This window comes from Beta vulgaris, chromosome 2, assembly GCF_026745355.1.
Source record: "Beta vulgaris subsp. vulgaris cultivar EL10 chromosome 2, EL10.2, whole genome shotgun sequence".
NCBI lineage: Eukaryota > Viridiplantae > Streptophyta > Magnoliopsida > Caryophyllales > Amaranthaceae > Beta > Beta vulgaris.
This window is the reverse complement of record NC_079203.1, coordinates 51,685,003-51,700,942: the sequence shown is the minus strand read 5'-3', so window position 1 is coordinate 51,700,942 and position 15,940 is coordinate 51,685,003. Positions and strand designations below refer to the sequence as shown.

The 15,940-nt window shown below is 36.2% G+C and overlaps 2 protein-coding genes and 1 long non-coding RNA gene across 4 annotated transcripts; 1 reads left to right on the top strand and 2 right to left on the bottom strand.

Annotated features, from left to right (window-relative positions):
* Positions 1 to 81: 81 nt before the first annotated feature.
* Positions 82 to 720, bottom strand: LOC104906809 (polcalcin Che a 3). The gene has a single exon (XM_010695627.3). The coding sequence runs from the start codon at positions 505 to 507 to the stop codon at positions 247 to 249; it is 261 nt and encodes an 86-aa protein (XP_010693929.1). The 5' UTR covers positions 508 to 720; the 3' UTR covers positions 82 to 246.
* Positions 721 to 1,277: 557 nt separating this feature from the next.
* Positions 1,278 to 15,632, bottom strand: LOC104906815 (probable fructokinase-6, chloroplastic). Of its 2 annotated transcripts, none has more exons than XM_010695633.4 (7): positions 14,968 to 15,632; positions 7,225 to 7,436; positions 5,586 to 5,798; positions 5,020 to 5,217; positions 4,769 to 4,906; positions 4,484 to 4,600; positions 1,278 to 1,707 (listed from the first exon to the last, which is right to left on the bottom strand). In XM_010695633.4, the coding sequence occupies exons 1-7, from the start codon at positions 15,131 to 15,133 to the stop codon at positions 1,573 to 1,575; spliced, it is 1,179 nt and encodes a 392-aa protein (XP_010693935.2). In that variant the 5' UTR covers positions 15,134 to 15,632; the 3' UTR covers positions 1,278 to 1,572. The 2 variants fall into 2 exon arrangements, with proteins under 2 accessions (XP_010693935.2, XP_057248758.1); XM_057392775.1 differs by having other exon boundaries at positions 7,225 to 7,432; positions 14,968 to 15,107.
* On the top strand, positions 2,166 to 2,792 carry LOC130590410 (uncharacterized). The gene is made up of 2 exons (XR_008968322.1): positions 2,166 to 2,285; positions 2,576 to 2,792. It is a non-coding gene; the product is annotated as an uncharacterized LOC130590410 (long non-coding RNA).
* Positions 15,633 to 15,940: the final 308 nt, after the last annotated feature.

Sequence of the window (15,940 nt, the reverse complement as noted above, 5' to 3'; positions counted from 1 at the left end):
AAGAAGACATACATCTTGCAGTATTCTCAAGAAGTTTTTGGAAAATTATGAATGTTTATATTCAATTCAGATATTACAGAAATCATACAGCAACTACTTAAAAGACATTCATTCATGCATATTTCTACCAAAAAAGAAGCATATTTCCTACAAAGAACAACCAAAGATACCATACCATGTTTTAGAAAATGAAAAAAAACTGATGTAATGAGTATAAGAGGCTCAATTAATTCAGAAACTAATCAACTAAAAGATCTTGGCAACATCTTTAATCAATCCACGGTTAGCCTGAGCAAATGCAGTGAACTCATCAAATGAAATAAAACCATCACCATCTGTGTCAATCTCTGCCATCATCCTGCAAATTTCCTCAGAGGTAACGGAGCCGAGAGTTTTGAGTGCATCACCAAGCTCGGTGGATGAGATTTTGCCATCACCATTGGTGTCGAAACGCTTGAAGATTCTCTCCCTATCAGCAACATCTTGGGGTGTATCCTCGGCAGCCATGTTTTGAACGTTAGTAGCAACTAGCAAGCAAAAGAACCTCAAAGTTTGGCTAAGGACTTAGAAGATTTTGGACATGAACATATGTATGAGATTTATATAGATGTTCTTCTTACCAAATTAGTGAGGTCTTTCATTGGTTTTAGAGGCTAAATTAATTAGCTTAATAATCGGATCACCTTTAAGTTGAAAATGTGGTGGTAATTCAAGCCTATATGTTTTATTTATTGGTGTTACTTAAAAGTAGTTTAGATTTTTAAAAATAGTTAGTTCTAAACATGTGGCTTAGGAACTCCTTTAGTTTTCTCTAGGAGGAACTTGGAGCAATTCTTTTGACAGATATTGAAAATTTTCTTTTGACAGATATTGAAGATTTTCTATAAAATAGAAGTAGATACAAATACAATATCTATTAATAGTTTCAAACTCATAATTTTTCAAAACGAAAAAAATAAATCATTTTGATGACGTTTCAACCCAATTATATATGGTGCACGATCTAGTTTTATATCACATTACAACCATGAACTAGTGTCTAGTCCCGACGATGCCTCGGTTATTAACATTTTCATGTTAAAAATATTATTGTTGCATAGCTTATTGCATAATATTAACTTGAAGTCACGTGGTCGAAGCTTATATGAAGCATAAAGGAAGAATACCACGTGGCGCGTAAACTTGCTTAATAACGCTTTTTAATATACTATTCATTAATATAGATGAAGATTCTAAGCAAATATTTTGCCTAATACATTAACAGTACTTCAGCATCATTTAGTCACAAGCTGCACAAAATTTCTTCAATGTATCATAGGGGGTTTACATTGTTTAGCTTCCTAAAATGTCTGCAAAATCTCTCTACTACAAGAGGCGTTCTCTAAATTACATACTAAATCGCAAGAGTCGAGACAACCATACAAACACTCGACCAATTAATATACAGGACATGCAAGGTTTATTATTTTAACCCAAGACGTCCTTGCAAATGCATTATGAAACATCATTATGGCTAGATATTCTTGGAGAGCAATACTTCAAAAAAACAATATTACATGGTTCAATGGAAGCTTAAGCTACAGATTTGAGCATCACATTCAACACTGCTTCTCGAGTTGGCATAGCAGGAATCGCACCTCGCTCTGTAACAGTCAATGCACCACATGCGTTGGCAAATTGAAGTGCATCTCTTAATCGATCCTCCACCTGCGAAACATAAATAACATGATATCAACATAATCTAAAAGGGAAACAAGTTTTAGTTTCAAATATGTCAAATATCCTTATGGAGGGTTTAAGCTTTCACGAAACTGAACTTCCTAATGTAAGCTCAAAGGGAATTGGTGAGAACTTTATCGTAGTGATCCCAGGAATAAGGATGTGACAAAACAATTGCAAAATTTCGAGAATTGTAACAATCTTAACTAAATCAAAAAATATGTGTGAAAATTACCTCCTGTGGAAGATAAGAAAAAAACAAATCAATGGTATACGAGATGGAACCCAAAATTCATAACCATCAGTAAAAGAGCTGGGTTGACAAGTAATCTTAAAGCTCATGCTGGTTTGATAACCCTGTAGATGGCCCGGATGATACCAACGTATCCTAGCTGTACCACGTGAGAGACCGGAGTACAAGTAGTACTCCCATAAATATCCAGATTGTATATGAGGAAAGGGACATTCCGATGCATTGGTACTTCACTTATCTCTTAACACTAGAGCTCTATATCTACTTTACACTAATAGCATTGGATGGGGCTTCATCGAGCAAACCCCTCAGGGTAGTGTAATAGATTGGTTTAGAGGAGGGGTAATATGGGTAGTACAATATAATTAGGTTGGCTTGAGGAGTAAGCAAGTAAATAGCTCTATAAATAGCAGAGATTAGTGTGAGGAGAGGATATGAAGAAGATATTTGAGGGTTTATTTTAGTGGTTAGCTTTGGGAGTGTGTCAAGTCACTCGCGAACTTGATAAACTATCTTTTATCTTCTGTTATTTTCCATTGTTATCAATCAAATATCATCATCTTCTTCCTTTGTTTTTCTGCTCAAATTATCAGTTCATTACAGGTAGCTAAGGTGTTCTTCCCTGCATCTCACAGCAGGCATGGGGAATTTGACAAGGAGTCTAATCACTGATCCCCTCAATCTTCCATCTCGAAATAAATGTACTTCGGATGTTACGAACAAACTTTAGAAAAGAAGATTCTTGCTCCTACTCTTGTACTAATGACGATGAAGAAAAGATGCTTAATGAAGATGAAGCCTTAACTTCCTCTGTTAAAATTTATAAATTTTGATAATCTCAATGGGTCCATCATGGTCTTGATCCGGAAGTTAGGAAGAGAAGAGAGCAAGCAAACTTCTTAACAAGAAAGGAGAGACGACAAGTATGAGGTTTTCATTAAAGAAGTGTTTGGTTGGGCGGAAAATCTGTTAAATGGAAATTGATTTTCCATGGAAAATCACTTGCTAAACGATAACATAATTGTACATTAATTTTCCTTTGTTTGGTTTCATAGAGGTGAAGATAGAAAGAAGGAAAAATGAAAATAGATGGGAGATGATCGATAGGAGAAAAGAAAGAGAAAGACAAGAAATAAGGAGGAAAATGTATGTGGCATTTCTTCCTTTGGAAAGCACATTGTTTTTCACCATAAAGAGAGCTATTCACTGAGCTCATCAGCTCCTCACCTCTTATCTGCTTTATGTTCTCAGCGTTGGTGTTATAGTAGTAATAACTTTTGCCCATATTACCATAACAAAAGGACGAGAGAAAAGGTAGACTGAACGATTCCTCTCAAGTTGACCGCATTTGAAATTGACATAAAGCTAAACCCCCTCTTATACATATTGGTTTCTTCCTCGTTTTCATTTTTAACATGCAATTATTTTAAATATAGTTATGGAAAGAGGTGTCAATTCAGTTCAACAATTTAGTTATGGTTATATTCAAACAGTTTAGTTTATATCAGTTTAGTTTACGACAGTTAAATGGAAGAACGTCCACCATTTACAAACCAAAGGAACAAGGGAAAACCACTCTTCCAGGAAGAGACAAATAACATAATGAATATAATGCTTCCGCAATGATGATGAGAATACTAAACCTATCATTAGATAAAACGGCACATGGACTTGTGGCCAGTGAAGGAAGGGAAACGAGAAGTGAGCTTTATTTCCCCTCCAAATCAGTCTTTGCGAAGGATAAAAGACAAAAAGATAAGATTCCTCTACTTTCTTCCCTTCTCTTCTCTAATTTACAGCCAAATAAAGGACAACTGATTTATCAATCATAAAAATTATGAAAGAATATATAATTAGCTACGCCACCTTTCACTCACTCAATAGAATCTTCCTTGCCTTCCCTCAAACAATTGTTATTGACTCTTATAGATCAACAATACATCTATTCGGTTAGTGTTAGCAAACCTTTTTCTTTTCTTTTATTTTTCTAGTCTTTGTCCCACCCCCATGGGACAAGCCTCATAGAAGACTCACCAACACTAACTTCTTTGTGCATGATGTCCAAGTTTCATAGCTCCAGCCTCCATTAGATCCCATCATATGACCTTGAAAGGGAAAGGCACAAACGGATTTTTCCATCTCTATGTTCTAGGTTGTTGAGAAGGAATGGTATGCCTCTCTCGTTGTGTTCTATCTTGTTTTTACAGGTGCAACTCAAAATTCAAGAGAAAACCCAACTCATCATAGCATGTTTTGCCACATAAGGTCCCTTCTATATGTCATAGCCCTTTTAATGATAGACAGGTAACTATGGAAGACAGTTATGTTATTCTTGTCAATGGTTAGTTGCAGTTTGAGGAACCCAGAGTCCTAGACTGTCAACTATATATAGCTGGGGTGACTGATTGACTGCCCCTCTTACTTTGTTCTATGTATTAAACTGCCTTTGCTGACAGCCTGATACAGAAAATAATTTCTGTAAATAAAAAAAAACGGGTACATGAACATTACCTGAATCAAGTTTGAGTCAGCAGCTAGTTGGGATAGCAGTCCAGCAACAAAGGCATCGCCAGCACCTGTGGTGTCTACAGCATCTACCTTCAAACCCCCAACTTTCCCACTGTAATCCTGCAAACATATCACATACGAAGTACACCATTACATTTTCTCATTACTTTCCATATCATCTCCATCTTTATTTGACAAGCGAGGGGTAGGAGGAAGAGCTCAACAAACAGGGAAGAGAAATCTAGGAAAATGACAGTACTTCAAGTTTAAGGGCTTCGAAGGCCTTACCTTGGTGTAATACCTGCAGCCATCTGCTCCCTCGGTCACAAGCAGTAGTTTGAGGTTTGGATGGTATAATTTACGAACAACATTATCATCATAGGGATCTTCTCCTTGAGTTAAAAAGGAAATTTCTTCCTCGCTTATCTATACCCAAATGAACTGTCAGAGCAACTTTCGACATTATATTATACTATAAAGTTAGATGTTTTGAAGACAATAAACAGCAGTTATGCCTGATATCATGGTCAGCCTCCAACCTTGATAATGTCAGCGGTATCCCAAATGCTGAGGATTCCATCACGAGCACTCTCTGCAGATGGCCATAATGGAAGCCTTAAGTTGGGATCATATGAGAGTAGCACACCAGCATCTTTTGCAGCTTTAGCAGCAGCAATGTGAGATGATTTGCATGGTTCTGTGATTAAGCTTATTGAGCCATAATGAAATATTTTTGCCTGTCAAAGTAGTCAGTATGCCCTATTTACTTCAAATTATATAGAAGGATTAATCTTACAGCAGAAAAGGTCACATTCAGTTTCCAGTTCCTAAAATGAGATCAGCATTTCCACTGAGGAGATCTTGTTTTTTTTATCATAGTCCACACAAACAAAGAACATGACAAGAAAACTTCAGTTATCCTCCCTTGTTCTAACTAGCATGTAATGCTGTGCCCTTGAATTAGCATTGGTCCTTCAAATTTATTTAGTTTATGAAAGAACTATGGTAATATATTTTCTTCTCTAAATTCTTGATGTAGTAGGTGAGTTCCTTATACTTGGAATGTTCACTGCATTTGAACAGAAAGAATGAATTATATTAATACCTTCCTGATGAGCTCAAAATCAAGCTCAGATTCCTGAAGGAGCATGTCAGCACTAGGATTACGATAAAACATGAATTCACGTTCCCCATCTTTCCTCAATGTCACGAATGCTAAAGCAGTTCGAGCACCAGGATCAAAACGCATTCCTTCATTGTTGACATTGTTCTCCTTCAGAATATTAGCAAGCATGTAGCCAAATTCATCTTCACCAACCTGCATGTGCAGATAGGAAAATGCCTTGAAAAAAAATAGAAAAACAAAGAAAAACAAGATAAACATTGGACGGCACTCTGGTAGTGAAAAAAGGTAGTCATTCTGACAGCAAGTTTTACCCAAATATACTAATAATATGGTGGTATGACATTATGAAGAGCTCAAGAAGAATCGAGTACTGGGTTCCGAATCGCTGGTGGTAACCATTTCCTCCCACTTACTATCCTCTTCAACCCTATGGTAACACATTGTGTTACCCCCCCCCCCCCCCCAATACCACATTTATATAAGAATTTCTTTTCCACAGAGGAACCAAACCCCCAATGTTGGTAACAAGCATTGCTACCATATTTCCCTTTTGTTTGATTCCAATCTATTCTGTTTCCAATATTCCATTGATGAGTTAAACCAGCAAGCATGCACTAAGACCAAGCAATTCTTCCCAGATAGACAGAAAATGGCATTTCTAACAAGCTCCAAAAATGAAAGACATACAGAAACAGAATGTCTAACAACCCAAATACTTCCACTGATTATGTTTGTGATTGTAGCTTCACAAGTCGTAGAGGATCACCAGTCCAAACCTACCAAGTCTTTAGGCCTTCTGTCCTCACACAGGCAAAGCGGGAAAAATGTGGAGTGCCGACTGTCGAGTAATGAATGACTTAACTCAGCCCTGTAATTCAGCTATAGTCTTTGCATAAATAAACAAACGGGTAGAATAGAGCAGCTACCGAAGAACCTCCAGAGTTGCTTTTTTTTGAGGGGTGGGGGTGGTCAGCTCTTTAAGTATCATTAGCTTGTAAGAATCAGTTCCAAAATTCACTCTAGGACTAAAAACAAGAGCATGCCAGTTTTACAAACACTCTATGATCCAGCAAAGATCTGCTGCTTTGATAAATTTGTATAGGAACAGGAATTAACAGCCAAAATTATCCATACACTCAGTCACTAAGTTTTTAATGTTCAACCCCTGCAGATGAAGTATGTTGAGAGTTGAGACAATGTCATCAAACTGTCACAAATCTCATATTTCAGGGTAGATCTAACAACACTACAACAGTTCAGCAAACACTAAATTTTTTTGAAATTAAACTTCCAAGGCATCCAAATTCCAAGCTAAACCTAAACAACGTAGAATTCAGGGCTTACAGCAAGACTCATGCAGCAAGCATTATAGACACATATATTCCAAAGTCTAAACAACGAGATTCACTTCCCTATAGCCCAGAACATTCACCAGCGGCAAATGCACAAGGTGACGGGTAATACTCATAACTAACAAAACATACTTGTGCAGAATATTGTCATGAACTTAGCTCTAGCTGCAAAACTAAATTTGATAAAATGAAAAATGAAATCATCAAAGAAAAATATGTTAAATGAGAGTGAAAACCAGTGAGAACAACCGAAGAACAATTGTTACCTTGCCAATGAATGCTGATTTGCCTCCAAGACGAGCTATTCCAACAGCAACGTTGGCAGGGGCACCACCGGCAGCCTTTTTAAATGCAGGTGCTTCAGCCAAGGAAACCCCATTTGTTGTGGGCACAAAATCAATAAGCATTTCTCCAAAGCAAACGACGAGTGAAGACTCACTTGCTTCAAATGTCCCATTATTACCAGGTTGTGCTCTAGCTAAAACATGTGTTATTGACAACGAAAGGATCAATTTCTCAATCAAAAACACGTCTAACAAGTGATAAAAGCACATGTATACAAGAGTGAGCATTCCATCCATCCACATCCTCAACAACTTATAAGATCCAACTTGTTCAGTATCAATATCTGCATTCTAGAAGACTCGAAGGCCAAGCAAAGAGAGCATTCGCTATAAGTGCATGAAAAGGCTCACGATTGAAAGTGAGAAGAGTTGAACTTTCATGATTATACCCACAATTCTACAACTTTCTATGCTCAGAATAAGTGTTGAGGTAATTTGGCAAAGAAAAAACTACTCGAATAAAGGGCAGAATTAAAAATGATCAAACTAAAGATATTAAGCATAACAAACACCTTTTCTATTGCATTTTGATTGAGTTATTCATGGAAAAAAATAAAGAAAACAATCCTTCTTTTTTTCTGAACTTATTCGCTCAATCAAAAAAAACCTTCCACTGTAGCCGAAGAAAAATAGATAAAAACAACGTGAGAATAATTATAGAAGTAGAAACATATCACATATATACACAATCTACTGACATTTCCCTTTTTTTCCCTGGGCTATTCCATACCTAAGTTGAGTATCAATACTTGAAACTCAAAACATAAGCCAAGAAGCAGTTTTTTACAAACAAGTTTACAAAGATGGACGAAAGTTGATCTTATGTCCATTTCAAGACATTCATCACATCTTAATACTATAGCATGTGAGTTTATCGAACTTGATCCCTTATCAAAACAGCCTAAACTTATTGAAACTTATCTTAACATATCTTTCCCCAAACTACAAACTTAAGGTGAAAAGAACATAACTATTGCCGCAAATAGTTTCCCTCAAGTTCCAAACTTTACACATCAAGTGCGCGACTTGTTCCTAGAACACACTAATTTAAGCAATGGGTAATTTCTGTTGGAGATTTAGAGTATATAGTTTAGTATATTTCATGATGTGTTATTTGAGCTACTTGGTCATGGTGTTGTTGCTCAACTTAATACATGGATACAATGCTATGCAAGCCACGCACATGCTATGCAAACCACGCACAACTTCGCAGCTATCGCACATGAATCGCTCAAGCAAGAAACGCGCAAAGAAGGAGGCTGGCAGTTGTGCTTCGTCGCGACTCGCGAGGGTGGTCGCACCTCGCGACTGGGCTTCGTCGCGACTCGCGACACTGATCGCGGCTCGCGAAGATCTTCTGTTTTCTTGCGTTTTTGGCTGGCTTTGCGGATTGACGGTTTGTCAATACATTGTTTCGGTTTCTAAGAAATAATGGGGCACTTGTATATATATGAGACAAGTCATATGATGAAGGAGAATGAGAAAAATAATTCTCTCTATGACATACAAACTTGAAAGGAAATTTCACAAGTTCTTCATCTTCACAAATACTCACAAATTCATTTTCAATTTGATAGTGTTCATAGTAAGCGTGACCACTATTGTTTTTCTTCTTTGTATCTCGAAGGTGAATTCCGTGATACCCGTGCTTTACGAATAGGGTCGGAATATTACTTTTGGGAAAGTGATCCACGCCTAGAAGATTGTTCATTATTGTTCATCTTGTGACTCTTGTTCATTTCGTAATTAATTCTAACAATCCAAAAGTAATATCTTATTCAAGATGACTACAATTCGTGAAATGTCTGCAAATTTTCACAAACTTGACAAATTCGAAGGTGTTGGATTTAGAAGATGGCAAAAGAAGATGCATTTTCTTCTTACTTCGTTAAATGTGGCATATGTATTGAGCACTCCCAAACCCGAGGAAGTAGATGATGAAACTGTTGAAGAAATTCGAAGGAGAAACAAATGGGAGAATGATGACTATATATGTCGTGGCCACATTCTTAACGGTATGTCCGATGCTTTGTTTGATATTTATCAATTTGTTGAATCCGCTAAAAGTCTTTGGAATGAACTAGAAAGTAAATACATGGCCGAAGATGCTTCTAGTAAGAAGTTTCTTGTTAGTAATTTCAATGCCTTTAAAATGGTAGACACTAGGCCGGTAATGGAGCAATTCCATGAAATTCAAAGAATTTTAGGAAGTTTTAAGCAACACAACATTGATATGGATGAGACCTTTGTTGTTTCCTCAATAATTGACAAATTACCACCCGGTTGGAAAGATGTTAGAAATTCTCTTAAGCATAAGAAAGATGATATGAATGTTGAACAATTGGGTGCTCATCTTCGGATTGAAGAGGGCATTCGGGTCCAAGATGGACAAAAGGATGTTAATCCTAATCCTTCTACCGTTAATATGGTGGAGGATGGTAAGTCAAAGGAGTCTTCTAATCCTAAGAAGAGGGCTAACAATTTCACCAAAGGCAACAATTGGAAGAAGCCTAAGTTTGGTGGAGGTGCTCAACGAGGTTGTTGGGAATGTGGCAAGCCCGGTCATTTTAAGAAGATTGCACCATTTGGAAAAAGAAGATGAACAAAAAGAATGGTGGGAATGGCGAGTCAAGCCAAACCCATGCCAAGCAAGGTATGAGTACACAAGTTTCACTTAATTCAAATCTGAATTTTGTGTGTATGATTTCTGAAATCTTTTGTGTACAGGATGATTGTTCATGGTGGATCGATTCGGGAGCATCAAGACATGTATGCAAGGAGCGGTCTCTATTCAAGACTTTCAAGGAGGTTGAGAATGGAGAAGTTCTTTACATGGGCAATGATTCTACGGCTAAAGTTCTAGGTATAGGACAAGTAGAATTAGTGTTTAGTTCCGGAAAGCCTCTTATTTTAAGAGATGTTTTGTATGCTCCGGAACTTAGGAAAAATTTAGTCTCCGGTGCTACCTTGAATCGATTAGGATTTAAAATGGTGTTTGAAGCTGAAATTCATATTATCTAAGGGTGGAACATTTGTAGGACTTGGTTATCTTTGTAATAGTATGTTTAAACTTAGTATTTCAAATGCTTTGAAAGATACTTTGTTTGTTGTTAATGACAATTCTTCTCTATGGCATAATCGACTTGGTCATGTTAATTACAAGAAGTTATTTTCAATGTCTAAACATGATTTGATTCCTTCTTTTGATCCAAGTATAGAGAAGTGTAGAACATGCATGTTAACAAAGATAACTAGAAAATCCTTTCCAAACAATGTGGAAAAGGATACTTCTTTGCTTGATTTGGTGCATAGTGATTTATGTGATTTCCATAGCACTCCTTCCTTAGGGAACAAGAAATACATGATAACTTTTATGATGATTACTCTCGATTTTGTTATGTATACTTGTTGTTTACTAAGGATGAAGCCCTTGATAAGTTTAAGATATATAAAAACGAAGTTGAATTGCAACTAAGTGACAAACTTAAAAGATTTAGGACCGATAGGGGTGGTGAATTCTATGACCCAAGTTATTTTCAATCAACTGGTATTATACATGAAACCACAGCGGCTATACACCACAACAAAATGGTATAGCGAAAGAAAGAATCGAACTTTGCAAGAAATGGTAAATTCGATGTTATCCTATTCAGGTTTAAGTGATGGTTTTTGGGGTGAAGCTATGTTAACAGCTTGTCATATTTTAAACCGAGTTCCAATGAAAAAGAACGAGGTTACCCCATATGAACTTTGGTATAAAAGAAAACCAAACTTGAGTTATCTCAAAGTTTGGGGATGTCGGGCCATTGTAAAAGTGCCGGAACCCAAACGTAAAAAGTTGGGTGAAAGGGGAGTTGAGTGCATCTTTATAGGGTATGCTCTTCATAGCAAAGCCTATAGGTTCTATGTTATAGAACAAAATGACTTTTGGTCAATTCACACTATTGTGGAGTCAAGAGATGCAATTTCTGATGAAAATAGATATTCATCAATTCCTAGACCAAAGGACATTACTCCGAATACCAATGTTCAAGAAATTGATCAATCAAACATGGATCAAGGAGTTGAACTTGATCAAACTAACATTGATCAAGAAGTTGATGAACAAGCTCTTGATGAGAATGTTGCATCAACATCATCACAACCTAGGAGAAGCAAAAGGGCGAGAAAAGAGAAATCTTTTGGCCCAGATTTTCATGTATACTTGGTTGAAGGATCAAGGAGTTCCATAGTGACTAAGTTTCCATATATATTTAATGTGGAGAAGATCCTTTAACTTTAATGAGGCTATGAGGTCTCAAGATGCCGCTTTTTGGAAAGAGGCAATTGATGATGAGATGGATTCCATCATGGGAAATAACACTGGTTCTAGCTGATTTACCTCCTAAGTGTAAACCAATTGGGTGTAAATGGATTTTCAAAAAGAAAATGAAAGTAGATGGGACTATTGATAAGTTCAAAGCCCGTCTTGTAGCTCAAGGTTTTTCACAAAAACCGGGCATTGATTATTTTGATACATATGCACCAGTTGCTAGAATCTCCACTATAAGGTTATTAATAGCTCTTGCGCTATTCATAAGCTTGTGATCCATCAAATGGATGTTAAGACGCTTTCTTAAATGGAGAACTAGAAGAAGAGGTTTACATGCGACAACCGGAAGGGTTTGTTGTGAAAGGTCAAGAGCACAAAGTGTGCAAGTTAATTAGATCTTTGTATGGGCTAAAACAAGCACCAAAGCAATGGCATCAAAAGTTTGATGAGGTTGTGTTGTCTAATGGATTCAAGTTGAATAATTCAGACAAGTGTGTATATAGCAAATTTGATGACAACGGTAATGGTGTCATGATTTGTTTATATGTAGATGACATGTTGATTTTTGGAACGGATTTGTCACAAGTTGAATGGACAAAATCCTTTCTATCTTCACAATTCTCCATGAAAGATTTGGGAGAGGCTGATGTCATCTTAGGTATAAGAATTAAGAGAGACAATGGAAAATTGATCTTGTCACAATCTCATTACATTGAGAAAGTGCTCAAGAAATTTAATGTTAGTGATTGCTCTCTTGTTTCAACTCCTATGGACCCAAGTGAAAAATTGTTGCCTATGATGGTAATGCCGTGTCTCAACTTGAGTATGCGAGGGTTATAGGATGTTTGATGTATGCTATGACGAGTACTAGGCCGATATCGCATTTGCGGTAGGAAATTAAGTAGATATACTAGTAATCCTAGTATGGAACATTGGCAAGCTATTCGTCGAGTTTAAATATTTGAGGAAAACCATGGATTATGGTTTGTCCTACAGTGGATATCCTTCAGTTTTAGAAGGGTATTCGGATGCGAGTTGGATCTCTAATAGAGAAGATCATTCCTCCACAAGTGGATGGGTATTCCTCCTTGGGGGAGGTGCAATATCTTGGGCATCCAAGAAACAAACTTGCATTGCAGATTCATCAATGACTTCTGAGTTTATAGCTCTGTCATCGGCAAGCAAAGAAGCCGAGTGGTTAAGGAATCTCATGTTTGAGATACCTTTTTGCAAAAGCCAATATCACCTATTGCTATACATTGTGATAGTGATGCAGCGTTGGCAAGAGCTTATAGTCAAGTGTATAATGGCAAGTCAAGACACATTGGTGTGAGACATAGCTATGTCCAAGGACTTATCAAAGATAGTGTCATTACTGTTGACTATGTAAGAACTACGTATAATCTAGCAGATTGTTTCACAAAGGCGCTAGCTAGAGATACGGTAAAGAGGATGGCAATCGGTTTAGGATTGGTGCCTTTTGGAAATCACAAGTGAGGAAATCTTAACTTAACGCCCAATAAGACGTTGGGTCTTAAGTTCAATAAGATTAATTTCCTTATTTGATGATTGAAAGAACTTATATAATCATCCAAGGTAAAGTTCTTTAAATCTGTGATGTTTAAGAGGTTGTTTAATCTTAATAGGTCTCTTGACATTGTGCTTTATCACAGGAGCATGTTTTCTAAGAGATCTACCTATGTAAGTGCGAAGTTTGGCCGCTTCAAGGAGCTAGTGAGGCATAGCTTTGATGCACTTATGAATTGATATGGACACATGGCGAGTTAGTGTCAAGTATATATTGAAAATGAATAGTTAATCTTGTGTGTATAATATCTTCAAGTTTTCATTATGTGTTGCTAATGGTTCAATCGTTTAACAACACCATTTGGATACGAATGCTTGGAATGTGTATTATACTAAGTGGAAGTTCAAGTCTTTGTACACTTTCATTTATGCATAAGATTGTTTTATGATGATGATGTTTATGCATAACTATTATGTATACTCTAAATGGGGGAGGATTGTTGGAGATTTAGAGTATATAGTTTAGTATATTTCATGATGTGTTATTTGAGCTACTTGGTCATGGTGTTGTTGCTCAACTTAATACATGGATACAATGCTATGCAAGCCACGCACATGCTATGCAAACCACGCACAACTTCGCAGCTCTCGCACATGAATCGCTCAAGCAAGAAACGCGCAAAGAAGGAGGCTGGCAGTTGTGCTTCGTCGCGACTCGCGAGGGTGGTCGCACCTCGCGACTGGGCTTCGTCGCGACTCGCGACACTGATCGCGGCTCGCGAAGATCTTCTGTTTTCTTGCGTTTTTGGCGTGGCTTTGCGGATTGACGGTTTGTCAATACATTGTTTCGGTTTCTAAGAAATAATGGGGCACTTGTATATATATGAGACAAGTCATATGATGAAGGAGAATGAGAAAAATAATTCTCTCTATGACATACAAACTTGAAAGGAAATTTCACAAGTTCTTCATCTTCACAAATACTCACAAATTCATTTTCAATTTGATAGTGTTCATAGTAAGCGTGACCACTATTGTTTTTCTTCTTTGTATCTCGAAGGTGAATTCCGTGATACCCGTGCTTTACGAATAGGGTCGGAATATTACTTTTGGGAAAGTGATCCACGCCTAGAAGATTGTTCATTATTGTTCATCTTGTGACTCTTGTTCATTTCGTAATTAATTCTAACAATTTCAGTGCCTTATCTAAACTTTCAAGCAATGGAATAAACTGATGAAAGGGTATTCTATAAGTGATCATCAATCCAAGGTCTAACTTTATAGTTTATACACCCATAACATAAATATTGCATGTCAAAAGTTGGATTTTGGCTAACCCCAAATCATCCATACAAACAAACTCATCAATACATAATCATATACTATAATATAGTACTATCGTATCATATTATTTGCAACGATTTGACATAAAGTGTATGTAGAAAATGTCTAATCGTTAGCAAATAATATGAAACGGATGTAGTATATCATTTCCTTAAATAAAAAAGGGCATGACACTAGTGTGAAACCCAACCCAAAAATTTCTGAAACCCAATTTTTTTTTCTTTACAATTGCCTTATTATGGAATTTCAATCAAAGAATTATAAAAAAAGCAAGTTTACTGTTTATGTCATTTAAGCTTTAAGATTAAAAAAAAAAAAAAAAGCAAAATTAGTTCCTTTCCTTTTACTGCTTCAACTAATTTCATACCCAGTAACTACTATTAACTGTCACATTGATTTAGCAAAAAAAAAAAAAAAAAAAAAAAAAAACTCAACTTTAAATAAATTAATTGTAAAAAAAAAAGTAAGAAAGAATCTGATACCTTTCAAATTACAACGGCGGCGGGAATCAATCACCGGAGAAACAGTAGAAGCGCCGGTTATTTCTCGCCGGAAAAATACGGCGGCGCCGGGAAATTTAGAGGGTGAAGAAAATTCTGACTTACAAGAGAGAGAGGTGAAGTGAAAAGGAGATAAATACAGCGACATTTTTTATTAATTTAGTTAAAATTAAATGTTAAAGATTTAATACTAGATATAAATATGTATTTTTAATAATATATAATAAATTTCAAAATTTGCTTGATTATGAATATATGATAGTGATGGAGTTCACTGATAAAAAAAAAATGGGGAAATTTAGGAGTGAGATTGAGGGTGAGCTTGAGAGTGTTGACTGATGGAGAAAGCTTTGTTTGGAGAACAGAGAGTGAGCTATTACTCATCTGTTTGTCCAAGTGGGGGAAGCAAATTCTGGCTATGATTTTTTTGAGTTTTTTTTTTAAGAAAATAAAATCTAGGAATAATAATTGTTCAATAGCAAAAATTTCAATGGGATTTTTTTTTTTTTTTTTTTGATTTTAATTTTTTTTTAAGATGAATTGCACTATCAAATCGAAATCTCATACAAGTCAACCCGACAAGATTAGCAAACTAGATAGATTGAGAATAGGGGAATTGAATCCCCAATGTCAAGGTTGGAAGTAATAATCTCAACCACTAGGCCAAGCTTAGCTAGGGATGTGCACCAGTCCAGGATCGAATCGGAACCGGCTAGATCGCTGGACCGAAATCTGGCTTTTTCTTGGACATTGGATCGGATCGAAAAAGTTCCAGTCCGGTCCTGGACTGGAATCTATATTATTTTTTAAAAAAAAATCTTTTATTGTATTTAAATATATTAATAAATTAGATATATTAAAAATTAATATTTTTAATAACAATAATTCTAAAGTAATAAATAGTAGGATTTTAAATTTCTAATTTTCTACCTTTTTAAACTTTTTTTTACATATA

Excerpts from the sequence above, each read along its gene's own strand:
- LOC104906815 (XM_010695633.4), bottom strand. The coding sequence starts at position 15,133 with ATGTCGCTGTATTTATCTCCTTTTCACTTCACCTCTCTCTCTTGTAAG. Across the intron at positions 4,601-4,768 it reads GCTGCAGGTATTACACCAAG|GATTACAGTGGGAAAGTTGG; the intron begins GTAAGGCCTTCG and ends ATATGTTTGCAG. Across the intron at positions 1,708-4,483 it reads CTGACTCAAACTTGATTCAG|GTGGAGGATCGATTAAGAGA; the intron begins GTAATGTTCATG and ends TATGTTTCGCAG.
- LOC104906809 (XM_010695627.3), bottom strand. The coding sequence starts at position 507 with ATGGCTGCCGAGGATACACCCCAAGATGTTGCTGATAGGGAGAGAATC.